The sequence below is a fragment of the Sciurus vulgaris genome (assembly GCF_902686455.1).
Source record: "Sciurus vulgaris genome assembly, chromosome: 16".
NCBI classification, from domain to species: Eukaryota; Metazoa; Chordata; class Mammalia; order Rodentia; family Sciuridae; genus Sciurus; species Sciurus vulgaris.
Genome location: NC_136477.1, coordinates 48103457 through 48126267, shown reverse-complemented (window position 1 = coordinate 48126267; position 22811 = coordinate 48103457). Strand labels below are relative to the sequence as shown.

General features: G+C 34.5%; 1 protein-coding gene across 1 annotated transcript in view; it reads right to left on the bottom strand.

Annotated features, from left to right (window-relative positions):
* Positions 1-22811, bottom strand: part of DENND6A (DENN domain containing 6A) — a 57033-nt gene that overhangs the window by 14269 nt on the left and 19953 nt on the right. Inside the window, 8 exon segments of the mRNA XM_079116458.1 lie at positions 10517-10611; positions 13497-13592; positions 14103-14225; positions 17395-17450; positions 18624-18686; positions 19696-19775; positions 21212-21317; positions 22358-22438. Coding sequence (XP_078972584.1) covers positions 10517-10611; positions 13497-13592; positions 14103-14225; positions 17395-17450; positions 18624-18686; positions 19696-19775; positions 21212-21317; positions 22358-22438 — 700 coding nt within the window.

The following is a 22811-nucleotide window of genomic DNA, read 5'->3' as shown; positions in this document are numbered from 1 at the left end:
GAAAGAGAACCTAAAGCAAGGAAGGTGCAGCAAGGAAAGATGAGAGGGAGCTACTGGACCACCATTGAGATAAAACCTACAGACTTGTGGAACAGATTGAGAGAAAGCAAAGAATCCAGAAAACCTCAGGTTTCTAAAATGTTTTTGATTCCCTAGCCCACAGTTTTTATCAATTTAGTTCACCTATTCCCATATATTAATTCTTATCTCTTATCTAAAATCTTAGGGACGTGCTTTACATAATTCAGCATCAGACTCCTGGGCCTTCATAAGTTCATATCCGTTAATACATATTTAACAGATAACTAAAATGCCATCTCTCTAACTCAGGCACCAAGAATCCAAAGAATGTCCAAGAGTCAAAACCACAATGGTTTGAATAAGTACTTACATGCTTATTTTCTGTTTCCTTTTACTCTAACCCAAAGGACCAGCAAATCCTCTCTCAATCAACCATATTTAGCACAACATATTATAGGCTCAATATCATTAGGGAAAAGCAAATTAAAACCACCGTCTCTTGGGGCTGGGGTTGTGGCTCAGTGGTAGAGTGCTTGCCTGGCATGTGTGATGCACTGGGTTCGATCTCAGCACCACATATGAATAAATAAATAAATAAAAATAAAGGTCCACTGACAACTAAAAAAATATTTAAACAAACAAACAAAAAACTCCCAGTGTCTCACACATTAGATGGTCATAATGAAAAAGACAGTACCAAATGTTGGCAAGGATGTAAAGAACTGGGAACCTCAAGAGTTGAAGAGCTGAAGATAAGGCTCAGTGGTAGAGCACTTGCCTAGCATGCACAAGGTCCTGAATTCAACCTCAGTATCAAAAAAAAAAAAAGAAAGAAAGAAAGGAAGGAAGGAAAAAAAAATGGGAAACCTCATATATTTTGTTAAGAATGTAAGTACTGGAACACTTTGGAAAATAGTATGGTGATTTCTTCAATACATTTATCAGTTCTTACTACTGAAATAATGATTTTGTATAAAAGTTCCCTACCCATATCCCCAAGACAGCCTTTATTTCAATGGGAAGAAAAAATAAACAGTAGCCTAGTATATTACAATTAATCAAATAGTCTAGATTAACAGAACCAAACCATGAAAATAAATATGAAGATTAAGATTTTTTTTTAAATTCTCCTATCTTCTTATACCGAAGATTCTAGTATACTCTAATTGCTGCTCTCTGAACTATCACTAGTATACAGAACACCAATAGAATCGTAGGGGACCATGACCTTTACAGAGTGCCATGCAAGAGGTAACTGTATTCAATCAAAGAACATGAGGCTTACAGAAGCTTTTCTAATATCACATAGCCCTGACTGCCAAGGTGAAGCTCTTTTCTCTTTCCCCTATCTCATAAGGTTTCTAAGGATTTCAGATTAAGACTGAGTCCAATATTTATAAATAACATGATTTAAGATGTTATCTCTGACTCTAATGCATTAATCTATATGTACAATAAAGGGGATAGCTTAAGAAATATTATTAAATAATATATTAAATGTACCTGTGTATACCAAAAGGAGTAATTTTCAAAAGTAGCATATAATAAAGTTATTAAATAATAACTTTAGATTTCTTATGTTCCAATTATTTCAGTGAAAGTTCAGAGAGTCAAAGGATTCTACATTTTCACATAGGATCTAGGTCACAAAACACCAGTGTCATGGCAGTGGATTGTGCAGGGTCTGCTGCTAACCACCCCCAACCTCTCTCCATCCTCTGAGTGTGCAGCACAAAAGGCAATGGAGTCCTTGACATGCTGCAACACCCATGTCGGCCCTGCCCTTGGACTGTGCAGCATAAAGGGCACTGGAAGGAACCTGTGCCAAACCAGTTCCACATTCTGTTCTAGCTTGGTAATATGCTGCAATGTCAGCACCTCCTCTGCTCTTGGACTGCACAACCCAGATAAGTCTGGAGTAAATCTTTGCCAGGAGAGCCAAAGTCTGCCCTATCTCATTCTGGCATGCGGGGCAGCTGAGAGGTAATCCACCTGACTATAGTCATAAACCACTCATGCTGGTTGCCTGGCAAGCATCACAGAGGAAACAAGTAGGAGAAAAATCCCCAGCCTCTGCTCTCTACAAGAAGCCTAAAATGACACAAACCAAAGCTCTGATCAGCACAGGTTGCAAATATCTGCCATTGTCTGCACAACTGAGCACTTCACTGGAAAGGAAATTTTTATTTTTTATTAATACTTTTATTATTGCCAGTTTTTATTTGTATATATATATATTTTTTTTCTTTTTCTCACTTTTCTTCTTCTACCTTTTTTTCTGATACTGGGAATTGAACTTAGATGTGCTCTACCACTGAGCTGTACTTTTCATTTTTATTTATTTATTCTTTTAGTTGTAGATAAACCCAATACTTTTATTAATTTTTATGTGGTGTTAAGGATTGAACCCAGTGCCTCACATGTGTTAGGCAAATGCTCTACCAATGAGCTACACACCCAGCCCCTTCATTTTTGAGAGTGCCTTGCCAAGTTTCCAACAAGCCTTGAACTTGAAATCCTCCTGCCTCAGCCTCCCAAATAGCTGGGAATACAGGCATATACTACTCCTGTTTGTTTGTTTGTTTGTTTTAGTTGTAGATGGACACAATACCTCTTTTTTATTTATCTATTTTTATGTAAAGCTGAGGATCAAACCCAGGGCCTCACACAAACTATGCAAGCGCTCTACCATTGAGTCACAACCCCAGCCCCCACCTCTGCTTTTAGTAATTTTTTCTTTTCTTCCTTTTTTCTTTCCTTTTCACACTATTTTCTTCTACTCTTTTACTTTTTTCCTGCATTCCCCCTTTTTCTTTTCTCTTTTACAAGTTGTAATTTTTATTTTCTCTTCTCCTTTTAAATATTAATTTTATTTTTACTATTTTTTAACACTGGTTTATTTTACATTGGTTTCCCCTTTTCTGTTGTTGTTGGTGTTGTGGCTGTTATTTTTGTTTTTACTTTTTTTTTTTTTTTTTGGTACCAGGGTTGAACCCAGGGGTGCATAACACTGAGCCATATCCTCAGTCCTTCTTTTATTTTAAAACAGGATCTCATTAAGTTGCTTAGGGCCTTGCCAAGTTGCTGAGGCTGGCCTTGAACTTGCAATTCTCCTTAGTCCTTTGAGCTGTTGGGATTACAGGCATGTGCCACCACGTCCAGTTACTTTACTTTATTTATCTGGTTTGTTTTTAATATATTGTTGTTGTTATTGTCTGTTTTCTCCTTTCTATGCCATGGTTGGAACAGAATCTGGTACATCAATCATACTAGTTGTCCTATTGCTGAGTTCCACTCTCAGGGCAGCTCAGAAAAAGTGCACCTTACTCCAGCTGGAACCTAGGCCCACTTGTACTCTGGTGAATAATTCACCTGAAAGAATAGGGACATAAAAACACCAGTTATTAGCCCAGCTCCAATCAGGCACATCAGGGTGCAGGTGCTGAAGTCCTGCTTCTGGACCCCTATGACAACAGCAGTGAGAAACAGCACAACAGTTGTGGACACTGCATCTATGAGGGACTTCAGCACAACTTGCTTCCACACCCTATCAGACTATATACTGCTGACAAGGCTGGGGAATAACCACTGAGGGTGTACCTCATACACATTGTTATCTACACCATACCTGTTCTAACTACCAGAGGGACCACTGTTGTGGGTTCCCTCAGACCAACACAGCACACACTGTGTCAAAACCCACTAATCACACCTAATGAAGTCATAGGGAGATTACATTATAGAGACCAACTGAAATTAAAGTCAACATCACACAACAAACCAATATCCAAGGGCACATCATCAGTAGAAGGTTGTTTACTAAGAAGGCCCTCACATAAAAGTGGAAGAGATATTCACCCCAACAGCTGTGCAAATCTCAACACAGAAACACAGTAATGTAATATATATATATATATATATATGGCAATATGACACCTCCTAATGCTCATAACTCTCCAGTAACTGATTCCAAAGATGTTTAAGTGGATGAAATGCCAGACACAGAAGTCAAAAGAATCATTTTTATAAAAAGCTCAATGAATTCCAAGAGGATGCAGGATATGATGGAGTAATTATCAAGATATTTTTAAAAAGAATCAAACAGAAATCTTGGAAATAAAAAGCTCAATAAGTCAGATAAAAAATTCAGTAGAAACCATCACCAGTAGACTAGATCAAGAGGTACAGCAAAGCTCTGAACAGCACAGGTTGCTGTTTTCTCCTTTCTATGCCATGGTTGAGACAGAATCTGGTACATCAATCATACTAGTTGTCCTACTGCTGAGTTCCACTCTCAGCCCAGCTCAGAAAAAGTGAGCTTGAAGTTAATACCTTAGGAATTATCACATTCAGACAGCCAAAAAAAAAGGAAAAAAAATAAGGAAGAATGAAGAAAACATAAAAGATCTCTGAACACCATTGTAAGACCAAAATATACCTATTTGGAATAGATAAAAGGAGAAGACTACATGCTGAAAGTATAGAAAACCTATTCAGCACCAGGCATGATGGCACTTGTCTATAATCCCAATTACTTGGAAGTTTAGGCAGAAAGATTCCAAGGTCAGGACCGTCTGGGTAACCTAGTGAAATGCTGTCTCAGAGTAAAAAGTACTGACTAAATAGCTCCGTGATATTCACCTAGCATGCAATAAGCCCTTGGTTCAATCTCCAGTACTGCAGAGAGAGAGAGAGAAGAGAAGAGAAATAGGAAAATTATTTAACGATGTAATAGCAAGAAAATTTCCAAATCTTGGAAAAGACATGGACATCCAGGTACAAAAGGCATTCAGAACCCCAAATAGACAAAACCAGAAAATAATATCTCCATGATAATATTATAAAGTCTCAAAAGTATAGAACAAAGAAAGAATATTAACAGTTGCAAGAGGCTGGGTATGATGGTACATGCCTGTATTCCCAGTGACTCAGAAGGCTGATGAAGGAGAATCACAAATTTGAAGTCAGCCTCAGCAACTTAGCAAGATCCTGTATCAAAAGAAAAAATAAAAGAGCCAGGGTTTTAGCTCAGTGATAGTGTGCCCCTGGGCTCAATCTCCAGTACAACCAAAACAAAACAACAACAACAAAAAAATTGCAAAGGGGGCTGGGGTTGTGACTCAGTGGTAGAGTGTTTGCCTAGCATACATGAGGCACTGGGTTTGATCCCCAGCACCACATTAAAAAAAAGAAGAAGAAGAAGAAGAAGAAGAAAAGAAAGAAACCTAAATAAACAAATAATGAAGGTATTAAAAAAAATTGCAAGGGAGAAGCACCAAGTCACAATTAAAGGTAAACCCATCAGCATAACAGAAGATTTCTCAGAATAATCTCAAAAGGGCTGGGGAGATAGCTCAGCTGGTAGAGTTCCCTGAGTTCAATCCCCAGTACCGCAAAAAAAAAAAAAAAAAAATCTCTAAAGCCCAGGAGAGCATGGAAAGATTATCTCAAGTCCTGAAAGCAAATCACTACCAGCCTAGTTTTAATACCCAACGAAGGTATCCTTCAGAACCTAGAAGAAATAAAGACCTGCCATGCTAAGCACAAACTAAGGGAATTCATGACCAATGTTAACCAGCATCATAGAAGATACTTGTTGATTTGACTAAAAACAAAACCCAACAATATGATGCAAGAAACTCACCTAACTGCCAAAGACATAGACTGAAAGTGAAGGGATGGAAAATGTTATTCTAAGTAAATGGAATCCAAAAGCAAACAGGAGTAACTATACTTACATAAGAGAGACTTTAAGCCAAAATCAGAACAAAGAAGGTCATTACATATTGATAAAGGTAACAATTTATCAAGAAGATATGATTGTAAATATAACTGCACTGAATATAACAGTACCCAATTTTATAAAACAAATATTCCTAGATATAAAGGGAGATATCAGGCTCCAATACAATAACAGTGGGTGGCTTCAACACCCTATTCTTACCAAAAGATAGAGCAGTAGGACAAAAAATATCAACAATGAAACATGAGAGTTAAACAACAGATCAAATAGTTTTAAAGGACATACACAGAATATTCCACCCAACAACTGGAGAACACATATTCTCTTCATCAGCACATGGATCTTTTCCAAAACACATAATATATTAGGCCATAAAGCAAGTCTTAATAAATTCAAAAAGCTGAAATAATTTTATCAAATTATAATAGAATGAAACTAGAAATCAACAGCAAGAGAAAACTACAGAAATTATATACTCTTGAACAAACAGTGGGGCATTGAAAAAATTGGGGGGAGGACTATAATATTCATAGACTCAAATGAAAATAAACTCAACATACTGGAACCTATGGGTTACAGTAAAAGTCACATTAAGAAGTTTATAGCTATGAATACCTAGATTAAAAAAAAATCTTAAATAAATAATCTAATAATGTATCTTAAGGTCTCAGAAATATAAGAACAAACTAAACCCAAAATCGGAAGAAGGAAAGAAATAACAAAGATCAGGGTAGAAATAAATGGAATACAGACTAAAAAAAAAAAAAAAAAAAAAAAAAAAAAAAAAATATATATATATATATATATATATATATATATATAAAGGATCAATGCAACAACTGGTTCTTTGAAACAACAAAATTGACAAACCCTACACTAAACTAATCAAAAAGAAAAATAAAACATAAATAAATAAAATTGGAGATGAAAAAGGGGATATTACAAAAGATACCACCAAAATTCATAGCATCGTTAGGTAATATTTTGAAAAACTATACACCAATGAACTGGAAAATTTAGAAATGGATTTCTGGACACAAACAACTTACCAATTTTTAACCAAGAGAATATAAAAAACATAAATATATCATTAACAAGCGGTAATAATGAGGCAGTAATAAAGTCCCTCAACAAAGAAAAGTCAAGAACTGGACAGGTTACTGCTGAATTTTACCAGATTTTAAAGAACCAACCCAAGTTCCTCAAACTATGTTATTAAAAAAAATAAATAAATAAAAAAAAAAACTATAGACCAACATCCTTGATGAACATGGATGCATAAATCCTCAATAGGTATTTGCAAATTTAATTCCAAAGTACATAAAAAATTCATACAAGCTGGACACAGTGGAGCATGCCTGTAATCCCAGTGGCTCAGGAGGCTGAGGCAGGAGGATTCTGAGTTCAAGGCCAGCCTCAACAACTTACTAAGGCCCTAAGCAACACAGTGAAATCCTGTTTCAAAATAAAATATAAAATAAGAGCTGGGGCTGTGGCTCAGGGGTTAAGCACCCCTATGTTTCATTTCCAGTACCAAATAAATAAATATATATAATATAATATATATTATATATTTATTTATATTGATATAAATATATTATATTTATATATAATATATATTATATATAATATATATATTATATATTATATATTTGATATAATTATATATATTTATTTATATTAATACATATATAATATATATATTATATATATTTATTTATATTAATATATAATATATATTATATATATATTTATTTATATTGATCAAGTTGGTTTCATTTCAAAGATGCAAGGATGGCTCAACACATGCAAATCAATGAAGGTAATAAAAGCCAGGTGCAGTGACACACACCTGTAATTCCAGCTACTCAAGAGGCTCAAGCAGAAGGATCACAAGATCCCAGTCAGCCTGGGCAATTTAGTGAGACTCTGTCTCAAAATAAAAAGGGCTGGGGAAGTAGAGTATCCCTGGGTTCAATGCTTAGTACTACGATAAATGAATAAATAAACACAGTATAGCACATAAAAAGAATTAAGGATAAAATCACAAGATCAACTCAATAGATTCAGAAAAAGCCTTTGATAAAATCAAGTACCATTTCACAATAAAAGCCTTGAATAAATCTAGGTGTAGAAAGATTACACTTCAAACTAATAAAGGTTATATACAACAATCCCACAGCCAACGTCATACTGAAAGGGAAAAAAAGAGAATGCATTTCCACTAAAATCAGGAATGAGACAAAGGACTCAGCACTCTTGATCAATATAGTACTTGAAATATACCCAAATATAGTATATTTGAAATTTTAGCCAGAATAATTATGTAAGAGAAAGAAATAAAAGGGATACAAATAGGAAAGGTAGAAGCCAAATTATCCCTGAATGCAGATGATATGATTCCAAACTTAGAAAACCCTGAAGACTCCACCAAAAGATTCTGAGATCTTAGCTGGGTGTGGTGCCTGCCTGGAATCCCAGGGGCTGAGCAGGCTGAAGCAGGAGGATCATGAGTTCAAAGCCAAACTCAGTAACAGCGAGATGCTAAGCAACTTAACGAAACCCTGTCTCCAAATAAAAAATAAAACATAGGGCTGGGGATATGGCTCAATGGTTGAGTGCCCCTGAGTAGTTAGATCCCTGGTACCAAAAAAAAAAAAAAAACAAAAACCAAGAAACCAAAAAAAAAAAAAAAAAAAAAACAAAAAAAAAAAAACAGACTCTGAGATTTTAAAAACAAATTCAACGAAGTACCAGGATACAAAATCAACATACAAAAATCAGTAGCTTTTCCATACACTAATAATGAACTTGCTAAGAAATCAGGAAAACAATCCATTCACAATAGCATCAAAAGAAAAAACAACACCACCAACAACAAAAATATCCTAGCAATAAATCCAAACAAGGACGTGGAAAATTACAAAACTCTGAAGGGAGAAACTGAATAATATACTAATAGAGGGGAGAAAACACATGGACTGAGAGAAACGGTATTGTCAAAATGATCATACTACTGAAAGTGATATACAGATTCAATGTAATTCCCATCAAAATATCAATGTCATTCTTCACAGAATTGTATGAAAGCCTGATAATATCAGATTTCAAAATATACTACAGATCCACAGTAACAAAAACAGCATCGTATTGGCATTAAAAACATACACAGACCAATAAAATACAATAGAGGACCTAGAAATAAACCTATGTATCTATAGCCAATTGATTCTTGACACAGGTGCCAAAAGCATACACTGGAGAAAAGACAGTCTCTTCAACAAATGGTGCAGGGAAAACTAAATATCAACATGTAGAGGACTGAAACTAGATCCCTATTTTTCACCCTGTTTAAAAAAAAAAAAAAAATCAGCTCAAAATGGATCAAGGACCTTGTGCATGATCTATAACTCTGAAACTAGTAGAGGAAGACACAGGGAAACATTTTTAACATGTAGGCACAGGCAATGATTTCCTGAACAGGACTTCAGTAGTTCGGGAAACAAAATCAAGAATTGACAAATAGAATTAGATAAATTAAAAAGCTTCTGCACAGGAAAGGAAACAATCAACAGAGTAAAGAGACAATTTACAGAATAGGAGAAAATCTTACCAGCTCTTTATCTCACAGAGGATTAATATCCAGAATACATTAAGAATTCAAACAGTTTCAACAACAAAAGTATAAGTAATCCAATCAAAAAGAGCAAAAGTTCTTAACAATTTCTCAAAAGAAGTACAAATGGCATATGAATATGAAAATACATACATATATTTCATGTGTATGTATATGAAAATTTTCAATATCTTTAACCACAAGGAAATGCAAATCAAAATTATACTGAGATTCCATCTCACCCTAGTCAGAATGGCTATAACCAATAATAATAATAATAATGACAAAATAACAATTACAACAAATGCTGGTAAGGATATGGAGAAATAGGACCCCTTATAAGTTGTGGGAAGTCACTAAGGAAAACAGTATGGAGGCTCCTCATACACAAACAAACAAACAAAAAACCTAAAAAGAGAAATACCATATGATCCAGCCATATCACTCTTGGGTACTCTTCAAAAAGCAAAGCGGTCGACCTACAAAACAGGTTATCTGCATACTCATGTTTATTGCAGCACTATTCACAATAGCTAGGCTATGGAATCAGTCTAGGTGCCCATCAACAGATGAAAGAATAAAGAATTTTAGGTACATATACACAACAGAGAATTATTCAGCCACAATGAATGAAACCATGTCATTTTCAGGAAGATGGATGGAACTGGAATACATCACATTAACTGAAATAAGTCAGACACAGAAAGACAAGTACTGCATATTTTCTCTCATATGTCCAAAAGAAAATTAAAAAAAAAAAAAAAGTAGAAGAGTGACTTTTAGACAAGGTAAAGATAGCTGTGGGGAGGAGTGAGAGAGAGGTAGAAAAGAGAAGATAAAAGGGAAGGCAGACATGATCAAAGTATGACATACACACGTATGGAAATGTCACAGTAAAACCCATTCATTTACATGATTAACATTCATTAATAATTATAATTTTTTAAAATTCCCCCCCCAAAAAGAATCCACATATTTTAATGGGAATTTATACTCTTCCCCAAAGGCTTTTATGTAGGTTGCCTCAAAGAAAGCTCCAACAATGTAAGCAATCAAGGAACGAAAACAAAAGGGAAGAAATAAACCTATTCAGCCACATTACACACTAAGAATAGAATACCACATTTATACTTTACCTGCAGGCTTAAGGTCTCCTATTCGAATAATGTGTGGCCAATGCTGGAGTGTTTTAGCAAAAAAAGGGTTGGTTACTCCTAATATGACAGAGGGCCTATATAAAAATGAAATAAAATTTAAAAAGGTAAGAAAAAGATGAATGTTAAACCTATGAAGCATAATTTATAATTTCCTTTGAGTGAACAATATATAGATTATATTTTCCTTTACTTAATTTATTAAATATCAATTACGTGCCAGGCAACATATTTAGTACTACAAATAAAGATGAAAAGCACACAGAAAACAGGACATGTATACCCAAATGTGATGCCAAAAATTATGACACTGAAGGTAGAATAAAATGCACAATAAGCACAAAGAAGGCCTGTGGTCTGCTAGAGTATTAAAGGACAGACTCACCAAAGAGACGACATTTACACGAAGACATGAAAGATGAATAGTTTTCTGCCAAGTGGATAAAGGAGGTTAAGGGTAATGCAGGAGAACAAACAGTAAATGCCATGCAATGAGATGAGATGGTAGTCTATTCATAGAACTACACATAGTTCAGCATTCATGGAACACAAAGTGGGAAGGATGAGTAGTCAGAAATGAGAGCAGATAGGCAGGTACCAAGTTTATATCTAAGAAATTTAGATGTTATCTTATATGCCAAGAAGTTATTAGAGACCCAAGGGGAGACAAGTCAAATGAATGAAAAAGAGCTGCCCTACAAAGAAGGGAAGGGAATAGGAGGAAAGCAACAGTGGATATGAGAAAGACTAGAGACAGTAAGACTGGTAAGGGAGCAACAGAAAGAATAAATGTTATGAAAGAAATTTTAGGATGCTGAACTGAAAGAATTTCGTTAAAATTTGAGAGAGGGCACATTGAGGAGAAATTTATGACAATTTGAGTTTCTGATAACTAAATAAAAACTATTGCCATTTACGCAAAAAATAACAGGTATGAGATTAGGGTAGAAAAGAGCGAGTAAAAAAGAATCGCGTTTGAACATGTTTACTTTCAGATGAAATTCAGACATGCAAGAGGCAATGTGCTTACACGACAAAACCCTGAATATAGGACTGGGGTTGTGGCTCAGTGGTACAGCGCTCGCCTAGCATGCATGAGGCCCTGGATTTGATCCCCAGTGCTATGTTAATAAACAAAATAAACATATTGTGCCTATCTACAGCTAAAAATAAAAAAAAAATTTTTAAAAGCCTGGGTACATAGGTCTGAACCCCACAGATTTGGGGTAGGAGGATATGTTTCAGTCATTAATAGAGGGTTTTGTTTTTCTGTTTGTTTTTTAAATGGGTTTCTAAATGCAGACTTTTATTATTTTTTTATAGACTGCATTTTGATTCACTGTACACAAATGGGGAACAACTTTTCTATGGTTATAAATAATGTAGATTCACACCATTTATATATTGATACATGTACATAGGGTAATGATATCTTGTCTCATTCCACCATCGTTCATCCCCCTGCCTCCTCCCTCTCTCATTTCCCTCTACCTAATCCAAAGTTCCTCCATTCTTCTCTTATCCCCCACCTCCCCACCCCCATTACGTACATATCATCATCCACTTATCAGAGAAAACATTTGGCCTTTGGTTTTGGGGACTGGCTTATTTCACTTAGCATGATATTTTCCAATTCCATTCATTTACCTGCGGTTGACATAATTGTATTCTTCTTTAGGCTGAATAATATTCCATTGTGTATATATACACCAGTTTCTTGATCCATTCATCTATTGAAGGGCATCTAGGTTGGTTCCAAAATCTAGCTATTGTGAATTGAGCTGCTATAAACACTGATGTGGCTGCCTCACTGTAGTATGATGATTTTAAGTCCTTTGGGTATAAACTGAGGAGTGGGATAACTGGGTCAATAGGTGGGTCCATTCCAAGTTTTCTGAGGAACTCCATATTGCTTTCCAGAGTGGCTGCACCAATTGTTTGCTTTTGGTACTGAGATTGAACCCAGGGGCACTTAACCACTAAGCCATATCCCAGCCCTCTTTATTTTTTGAGACAGGGTCCTGCTAAGTTGCTCGGGATCTCATTAAACTGCTGAAGCTGGCTTTGAACTTGCAATTCTCCTGTCTCTTAAGTTACTGAGATTACAAGTATGTGCCACCACAACTGGCAGCAGAGGGTCTTTTCTCTTTCTTTCTTTGCTTTCTATTTTCTTTTTTTTCCCCCCATTACTGTGGATTGAACCCAGAGCGTTGAAAATATTAGGCAAGCACTCCACCACCAAGCTACACTCCCAGTTCCTCATATAATGTTTTATCAGAGGTCATGGGTACTGGCAAAACTACACAGAAAGAATTATCAGAATGAAATCAAGACCAGAACACAACACTAGAGAACATCAACACTTAGGAAAAAGTCTGTAAAACAGACTGAAATGTACCACCAGAAAGCCAGAAAAGAGTGGGATCAAGAACTAAAATAATTTCAAGAAAGAAAAGGTAGAAAAAAATATGCAATAATGTATCATCTGGGTCAGGAAGTGAGAAATGACTTGATGAATATGGCAAAAAATAAATTCAGTGGATGCAGAAAAGTCGACTTGCAATTGACTGAGAAGTAACAAGAAAATCAAGAAGTGTAGACATTAAACAGAGATTTTTGTTGTTGTTTTAGAAACTTAGCTGTGAAAAGACAAGCAATAGAACAGCAGCTGAAAGAAAAAGGGAAAATTATTCTTTCCTTCCTACATATTGGAAAGATTTTTATAATGACAGCAGGAACAAAAGTACAGTCTAATGACAATACAGATTCCATTAATTGCCCAAATAAGTTAGTTACACTTGAAATATTAATTATTACCAGCAGCTCCTCAAACCTTCCTTAATAAAAATCACTCTGCCTATAATTAATCATTTAAGTTAAAAATTTATTACCAAAAATACTTCTACATAATTTTGGTTATAAAGTTAATACCTGATGAATAAAAGTTATTCTGTTTACTCACGGAGCTTGAGTACGAGTAGTATATTCTTTGAATTCACTATCATGAATAGTGAAATAAGGTCGGAAATCACTGAAATACTTTAGTGGAGAAATACAGCTGTGGAACAAGAAGAACATGTAAAACAATGGACAAAAATTAAAGGTCCTACTCTATAACTAGAAACATCTGTATAAACTGTATATACCCACTGGGATAACTTATTTATTTTGATAAAATAACAAATTCATTTTGGGGAACTAAAAAAACAAATGGAAATATGCAATGTGGAATGGTATAATGAAAAAAACATTGATTTTGGTGCAGAAAAGTGTGAAATTCTGTCTCTCCCATTCACTAGTTATGTGTCTTTGATTAAACCCTTACCATTCGCATGCTAATAGTTTTCAAGATCTAACTTCAGGTATGTGAATGAACATGCTTGTTGCTCATAACAACAAAGACAGAGTTCTAGCCCTCATGGAACTGGAATCAATTTTCTTGTTCATAAAATTGTGCTATAATAAATACTACCTTTTGACAGAATTACTGTGTAAGTAGTAATGTATCGGGAAACATACCACAGATGGGAAAGTGCAGCAAATATCACCATCAGGAAGGAATACTCACTTAACAAGGGCCAGTACGGTTTCTGATGACTCTGATGGTGATGGTGCCATGACCACAAGGGGCTCCCCCAATAGCACCAGCTCCCAAAGCATCTGACTATGAAGGAAAACTGGGCAGAAACACCTGGAAGGTGTTTATAGAGAAGAAATATTTTGTTATCTATCCAATCCTGCTTTTTAAATCCCTAGATAATCATTCAAAAAACTTTACATTGATCTAAATTCTTCCTGGTATTTGTATCTTGATGTGATACACTAATTGAAAACATGGCAATGTATAATCAAAAGCTTTATTTATTTATTTAGTAGTGCTGGGATTAAATCCAGGGCCTTGAGCATACACTACCATTGAGCTACTACCCTGGCTCCCTCACTTTTCTTATAAGTGGCAGGGTCTCACTGTGTTACCCAGACTGACCTCAAACTTTTGGTCCTCTGCATTAGCCTACCAAGTAGCTGGGACTATATGCATGCACCACACACTAGCTTCTAAGTTCTTTTATGCACATGAAAGTATATATAAATTTGACTCATATCAATTTTTTAAAATTAAATACATTATTGACAAATGAAATAGCTGACAAACAAAAGCATATAAACTGTTTTACTATATGATAGCTGTATTTTATTTTCTATTTTATTAATATTAATAATTTGAATTTCTGATCTAAATACTTTGAAGGAAATTTTAAAACTAATTTTCTAAGGGGGCATTTATTTGTATATACTTAATTTATGAGCTAGAGCTGGGCTCAGTGGTAGAGCATGTGCTTACTATCATGCCTGAGGCCCTGGTTCAATCCGCAGTACCACAAAAATATGAAGAAGAGAAAAGCCAATGCCTTTTTTCACTTATTTTTTATGATCATATTCAATAGTAGGAAGAGGGGAGAACAGAATAAGAAATTTCATTTGTAACTGTGAACCATCAATTCAGATAATTCACTACCTTCAGACCAATAAAAAAAGCCAGTATGTGTGTGTATGCTTTTTTTTTTTTTTTTTTTTTTAACTTTTTTGTACTAGGGACTAGTCCAGGGGTGCTTTATCACTGAATTACATCCCCAGTACTTTTTATTTTGAGACAGTCTCACTAAGTTGCTGAAGCTGGCCTCAAACTTGTTATCCTTCTGCCTGTCTCCCAAGCTGCTCACTTGGCTCAATTCTTTTGATAGTAAAAATAATAGGAGGCTATTCAATCAGAGAAAATAAATACAAACATGAAAATGGAGAAAACTAGAATAAACCCTGTCACAGTGCTCTATAACTGAGGATATCAGTATAACTTAATGGTTATCAATATATATAGGTACAGAAATAAATATGTATATAAGATACATATTATGTGTGTCTATGTGCATTTATTCCCTATCCCCCACCCAACACACCCTAGTTCTATCCACTAAGAAGGTCTAAAAGCAATGATATCCCATACCTACTGTCTACTTAGCCAATGCATAGAAAGCCAAAATCTCTTCATTCTCAAGATACAAGGAGATATGAGGGGGGAAAGTCATAAAAATATGCCTAGGAACCAATGGTCACGTAAGATAAGTGCTCCTGACTGACTCTAAGCCAAGAAAATGACAGTTTCTTTCAACTAGTTTAGAAAACTGCTCATTTCCAATCTCAACTTTAAAAGTTAATAGAGGACTGTTTCTGTGGTCAACAGAAGAGAGATGAAACCAAACACATGGTCTTCAGAATCAACAGAAGCCTAACAAGTCTTGTCCAAGTAAAAGGAGGCACACAGGTCCCTAAATTCAACTGCAATCTCTGCCACTCAGCCTCATAAGCCTTTCCAGATCAGATGTCTGTTCTTTGCTTTCAAACTTAGTCTTGGTATAGCTATAGTGCTTCAATATAATTGGTATATATTTAAATTCTCATTCAGATTCATATATATATAATTAAGTCCTACACACACAAAATAGAATATTGTTATAGACAAAATGCTAATCTAATCATCAGATATTAAATGCTTCACACAGTACTATCACTGTGTGAGATTATTTTTCAAAGTTTAGTTTTCTAAATACTTTGAGAAGTATTAAAAAAACAACAAACTGGGTTGGGGATATATCTCAGTGAGAGAGTACTTGCCTAGCATGTACAAGGTCCTGGACTCAATCCCTAATACTGCCAAAGCAAAGCAGCAGCAGCTGCAGCAACAACAACAACAACAACAACAGTAACAACAAACATCCTAGTTTGAAAACATTAACAAGTAAGATATTCAAAAGAGACACTAATCAAAGGTGTTAGTGAGGGGGGTAATTATTATCATAGCACAAATATCAGTAATTTTTTAAACATACAAAAAATAAAGACAATAATGTAAAATCCCCATATACATATCACCTAGAACTAACAATTAGTATTTGCTGTTTTTACATCATTTATTTTTTTCTTACTGATGTGTTTTAAAATAAAGCACAAACCTCATGATATTTCACCTGAAAATACTTCAAAATGCATCTCCAAAAATAGTGTATATTCTAACATCACTAAAAAAGTGTATTTTGTTGTTTTGTTTTTTTGCGGTGCTGGGGATTGAACCCTGGGCCCTGTGCATGCAAGGCAAGCACTCTACCAACTGAGCTATATCCCCAGCCCCGCCCCCCAAAAAAGTGTATTTTCTAACATCATTCCAAAACCATTCATACCAAAGAAAAAACAATTTGCTTTTACTATATAATAGCCAGCCCATATCCAAATTTCTCTGTCAAAGCTTATTAAAATGCAGGCAGCTAGGGATGAACCATTAATCATTAATTGAAAAAAAAATTTCCTTTTTCATACTAGGAATTAAACCCAGGGTGTTTTACCACTGAGCTATATCCTTTTTATTTTGAGGCAGGGTCTCACTAAGTTGCTTGGGTCTTGCCAAGTTGCTAAGGCTGGCCTCAAACTTGTCATCCTCCTGCCTTAGCCTACCAAATCACTAGGATTACAGGTATGTGCCACCACAACTAGAGAACACTGATTTGGCTTTCTTTTTTTAAGGCTGGTAAACACTGATTTTTATCATGTAAAACTTTATGAGTGGGTTGGGGTTGTGGCTCAGTGGTAGAGTGCTTGCCTAGCAGGTGTGAGGTACTGGGTTCAATCCTCAGCACCATATATAAATAAATTAAAGGCACTGTGTTCATCTACAACTAAAAATATTTTTAAAAAACATTGAGTGTTTTCTTCCAATTTTTTACATATCCTATATAAGAACATTTATTTTTCTCAACAAACAATATCACAAAGCAAGAGAAAAAATGCAGTTATCAAGTTTTTTTCTTTACCTGAAAAGATCCACCTCATGAACAGTAGGTAAAATAACAGATATGTGTGTGTCTACCTAAGAGATAAAAGAGAAAAATAATAGAGAAGATATCATTAAAAGCTGCAGAAACTGATTTTGAAAATATGCTTATCTCATGATCAATAAGCCAGGTTTCCCTGTCAACCTTTTTAAAATTCCCTTCTGCTAGAAGCAATCAGAGAGAATGGGTCTTATCAATCTCCCATGGTATAGCAGAAGACAGAAAACATAGACACTATGGATAAAGAATTCAATAATCAGATGTTAGATTAGTTCACAAACTGTATGAAATAATACCATTGATATTAGTTGATATATGTAACAGAAAAAAATCAGTTTTCATACTGCTCTCAATTTTCACTCAGTTCAATGAACAAAGGGAATGCTAACACACCAGTTAAAACATTTCAAAACAAAAATTCAACCCCACCCATGAACAGATGTTGCTTTTGGAAAATTGGAATGGAATCATAACTACAAAATCTTGTCTGTGTGTGTGTGTGTGTGTGTGTGTGTGTGTGTGTGTATTACTGAGAACTGAACCCAAGAACACTCCTTTTCAAAAATTTTTATTTTGAGACACAGTCTCCCAACGTTGCTGAGAGTAGCCTTAACTTGCAAAACTCCTGCCTCAGTCTCCTGATTCACTGGGATTACAGGCAAGCACCACTGTACCTGGCACCACAGAATTCTTTTGACTGAGTCTCTTAAAATCAGATGTCTACTGACCACTCTTCTAAAATAACTGCTTTTGCCAGAATTAAGCCTTTTTTTTTTTTTTTTTTAACTTTTGTAGTTGTAGGTAGACAACTACCTTTTATTTATTTAGGTAGACAACTTCATTTTATTATTTATGTGTGGTGCTGAGGATCCAACCCAGTGCCTCACACATGCTAGGTGAGTGCTCTACCACTGAGTCTGTGACTCAGCCCCAAATAAAGCCTTTTTTGAAAAAAAAAAAAAAAATATATATATATATATATATATATATATTCCCCTTGTCCTCTCAATCAAAGTTCTGGGTTCTCCAGTGTCTCCTGGAGAAATACCAGGGGCAAAAAAAAACTAAGAAACATTAGAAAGTTTATTATGAGTTCACGTAAAAATTATTCAATGGAATATTTTAGTAACATGCAGAAATATATAATAAACAAACTGCATTTGCTAGTTTAAAAACTCTGTGATCATTTCACCATAGCATCACACTACCTGCTGAGTTAACTGTACTATTTGAGTTGTCCCAGGCTTGTCATAACATGTGGGAATCCGTACCTAAAAAAGAAAAAGATTATTTTTGGTTATAAAAAAACAAGAATGAGAAGTACCCTATCTTGCTGCTAAAATGTATACTCAGCAATGTCTAAAAAGCTATAAAAACTAAGTATTTATATCAGATTTTAAAACAGGCTATGTTAATTTTAGCCACAGCAGAAAGTAAGTGAACCAAGGACTCCATAACCGCATGCACAAAGAAATCACTAACCCACTGAGAAGCAAAACTGTTGAAAAACAGAAAAAGGACATCAACCTCTTACTGTTTCCTGTTTATTATCCCAATCTTTGCTTCATTGATATACACCCAAACACACCCTCTTAATCTTGCCAAATTTTTGGATAAATCCCACAGGAAAAAATGAGAACTCTTAACCCAGAACTATCAGTGTTACTTTTCATGATTTCCCATGGAAAAATAGAATACACATAAAAAAAATAGAACATCTAAAAAGAGAACATTTTAAAAAAATAAGTCAACTTGATGGTAAATTGCAAAGCCTGAAAGTAAAATGCTAATTAATTTTTTTAAAAATCACCTTAACAGAGAATAACCAGGGACAGACATGTTTGGTCTGGCATTACATGTTAAGAAGATCATTTAGGACTGAGAATCAATGGGTTTCCTAATTTCTCTTAATTTTTTTAGTAATTCATACTCAATTCAAAAAGTGAACTGTTTCTGCTTACCACTCATCACTGGAGGCAGTGGTGGAAACATGAGTTATAGAATTCTAGGAAGTAACATTTATGTTCACATATATTACATAGGAATGATACTTACTGAAAACTCCATAGGATGCAATGGAACTGGAACTGCATAGTTGTGAGACTAATGATTCTGCGAAGCAGGATGAATTATGGTTTCTCTGTAATGCTTCACATCGATAACAAACAAGCGAAAACAATGATGCTACTAAATGTTATAAGGAAGTTAAGAAGAAAAACCCATGTGTGAACTTCCTACAAAGTTCTTTAAAAAGGAGACAAATGAGCTAAAAGCTATTACCTTCATCACCACCCCCATGATGGGCAGATGTAATGTTTTCCCTGGCACTGGAGCAGGCCATCGATCAACATCATTACAAGCTGAAAAATATTTTCAAACAAAATATTTTCTTAGTGTTAAGAAGAAATATTAAAGTATTAAAATGGGGTATTAAAAATTAGAACTCTACTTTCTATAAAGCAGGAAAAATATACTGGGAAGAATGGAAGATAAAATAAAAGTGTAAGTGATGAAAACATCTTAACATTTCACTCAGAAACATGTTTTAGGTTCAATCCCCGCACTGAAAAAAAAAAAAAATCATCCTCTAGGTTATAAACTGATTATATATATATATATAAACTGATTTTATATATATAAACTGATTTTATATATATAAACTGATTTATATATATAAACTGATATATATATAAACTGATTTATATATATGTATAAACTGATTTATATATATATAAACTGATATATATATAAACTGATTTATATATATATATATAATATAAATCAGTTTATAACCTAGAACAAACATGGAGTTGTAGAACTCTAGGAAGCAACATTTATGTTCACATATATTACACAGCAATGATACTTTCTGAAAACTCCATAGGATGCAATGGAACTGGAACTGCATATATATATATATATATATATATATATATAGAGAGAGAGAGAGAGAGAGAGAGAGAGAGAGAGAGAGAGACACACAGATAGCTTTTTTTTGGGGGGGGTAGGCACTGGGGATCGAACCCAGAGGCACTTTACCACTGAATTACATCCCAATCCCTTTTTATTTTTTATTTTGAAACAGGGTCTCATTAAGTTGCTTAGGGCCTCACTAAATTGTTCAGGCTGACCCTGAACTTGCAATCCTCCTGCTTCAGTCTCCAGAATTGTTGGGATTACAGTTCTGCATCACTGGGCCTGGTTAATAATTTTTTGAAAGCAACAAATTAATAGATTTAAAGGGAGTTCTTCTGTTCACTTATTTTTTATGGTACTGGAGACTAAATACTGGGGTGCTGAGCTACACCCCAGGACTCACTGCCCCCTGCTTTTTTTTTTTTTTTTTTTAAGACAGGGTCTAGCTAAATGGCTGAGGCTAGCCTCAAACTAGCAATTCTGCTTTAGTCTCTAGAGCTGCTGGGATTACAGATGTGCACCTGACTCCTATTCACTTATTACTAAAATTAGCTACGAATACACACCACCTGGCAAAGAGGCTTCCATCTGTATCAAGTTACTAGTTCAATGATACTGAGAACTGTCAACTCAAAATTCATTTATTACTATCCTAATAAATAGATGTTGACTGTGTTGTTAGAGGAGATAACAATAGATGCCATTTTTGCTGTTTGTTGAAAAAAATGCCAAACAAATAATTTTATTTCTCTACCCCACCAAATAACCCTTAAATTCTTCTGATTTTTTTGAAGGTCAACTTCATTTCTATCATGTATTTCCAGTAAAGTTTTTTAGACTCCTTCGTAAAGGTACATAACTCTAATAATGATTAGCTTACCTGCTTCCAAATAAGGTTCATTCTTTTCAAAATACTCTGGTGCTATCTGTTTGAGCACGGTGTGAAAAAAATGAATGTAAGGTAGTTTGCTGATCAAAACCAAAGACTGGAGGGGGAAAAAGAAACAATGTTTCTTTTAAATATCTAATGATTATAATTTGTGTTTGTCATTCATGTCTTGCATTTGGAATAATTACTAACAAGTAAAATCCATCAGTAAGTATGCATTTTGAAATAAAAAGGCTTTTATAGCAGATAGCTAAAAGGAAACACAAAACTATAGCTATAGAATACATAAAGTTTAACCTTTCTATCACACTTGAAAAGCATAAAGGAATAATTCTAATGTTCCTGTACTTTAGGAAAATTTCTTATAAACAGACTGTCATGAATAATTTCCAAAGCCTAGCTACTATTGTCCATAGCATAGTGACAATAGGAATTAGTCACATGAAATTGTCCTATTAAGAAAAGAACAAACTGTGATGCTTTCCCCAGAGACCTATGACTATTGTGTTCTATAGTTTGTCACAGCCATCTAGTTAGAAATTGTGGCTCTCCAGTTTGATTACTTCAGATTTGGATTATGCTGATTTCTTTTAATTGAAGTTTTTCTAGAAAAACACACTAGCTTTCCATCCAGCATTGACTGGTGATCAGGACAAATTTTGATTACAAATGGAAAAGATGTATCCTGCTAGCTGGGATTAAACAGAACTGAATTTTTTTTTCTCTTTTAAGGAAGAAAAAGACTAAGTATACATTAGAAACAGTGGTGGTTAAGAAGTTGCTAAAATTTACTTACTGGCTCTTCAAAAAAAAAAAAAAAAGATACACAAGCTTTTATTAGTTGTAACAACATTACAATCTGTTTGTTCTTTCCCATATTCTAAAATGTCAAAATTAAGTAGACTCTTCCATATATTAACAAACTTACTATCAGGAGCCCAGCACAAAGATAACAAAACTCAATAGCAGTTAAAAATCTAGGGACAGGTATCCATAATCTAAAAAACACAGATAAGTATAAACTCCAGTATGTTTAAAGATAAAATATCAAAAAATTGAAGATCATTAAATGTATTCATTTCTATTTTTCTAATCACAGTATAGAAGTATTTTTTTACTAGTGTATATGAAAATTACCTTCTGAAAGTAGCCTCTTTTAAGGGTTTTATCTCGAACTTGTCGAAAATACACATATCCATAAAAATAAGCAGGATCTTTCTAAGAAAGAAGTGAACAAAAAATAAATAGCCGTCCTTTAACATTAATGATAGCTTCCTTTATAAACCCAAATTGAGAATGAAGTATATACACAAAGAGCTAGTAATGCTTACTTAACAACACAATTCATGACAGCAGTTACCAGATAAAAACCTAACTTGTCCAAATTATGAAACAACTGTAATGTAAATACTAAATAAGACTTTTCCCCCTGTACCTTAGCTTATGTTTTTCATTCACATCAATATCAGTTAAGTTGAAGAATAATTAAAATCTGTATTTTCCCCAAAACTATAGTAAGTTTTGTTTTTCAATTCTGATTATAATTTTGAGTTTATCAGGACTAAGGGAGCAGTCTTTTTCCAAAAATGAG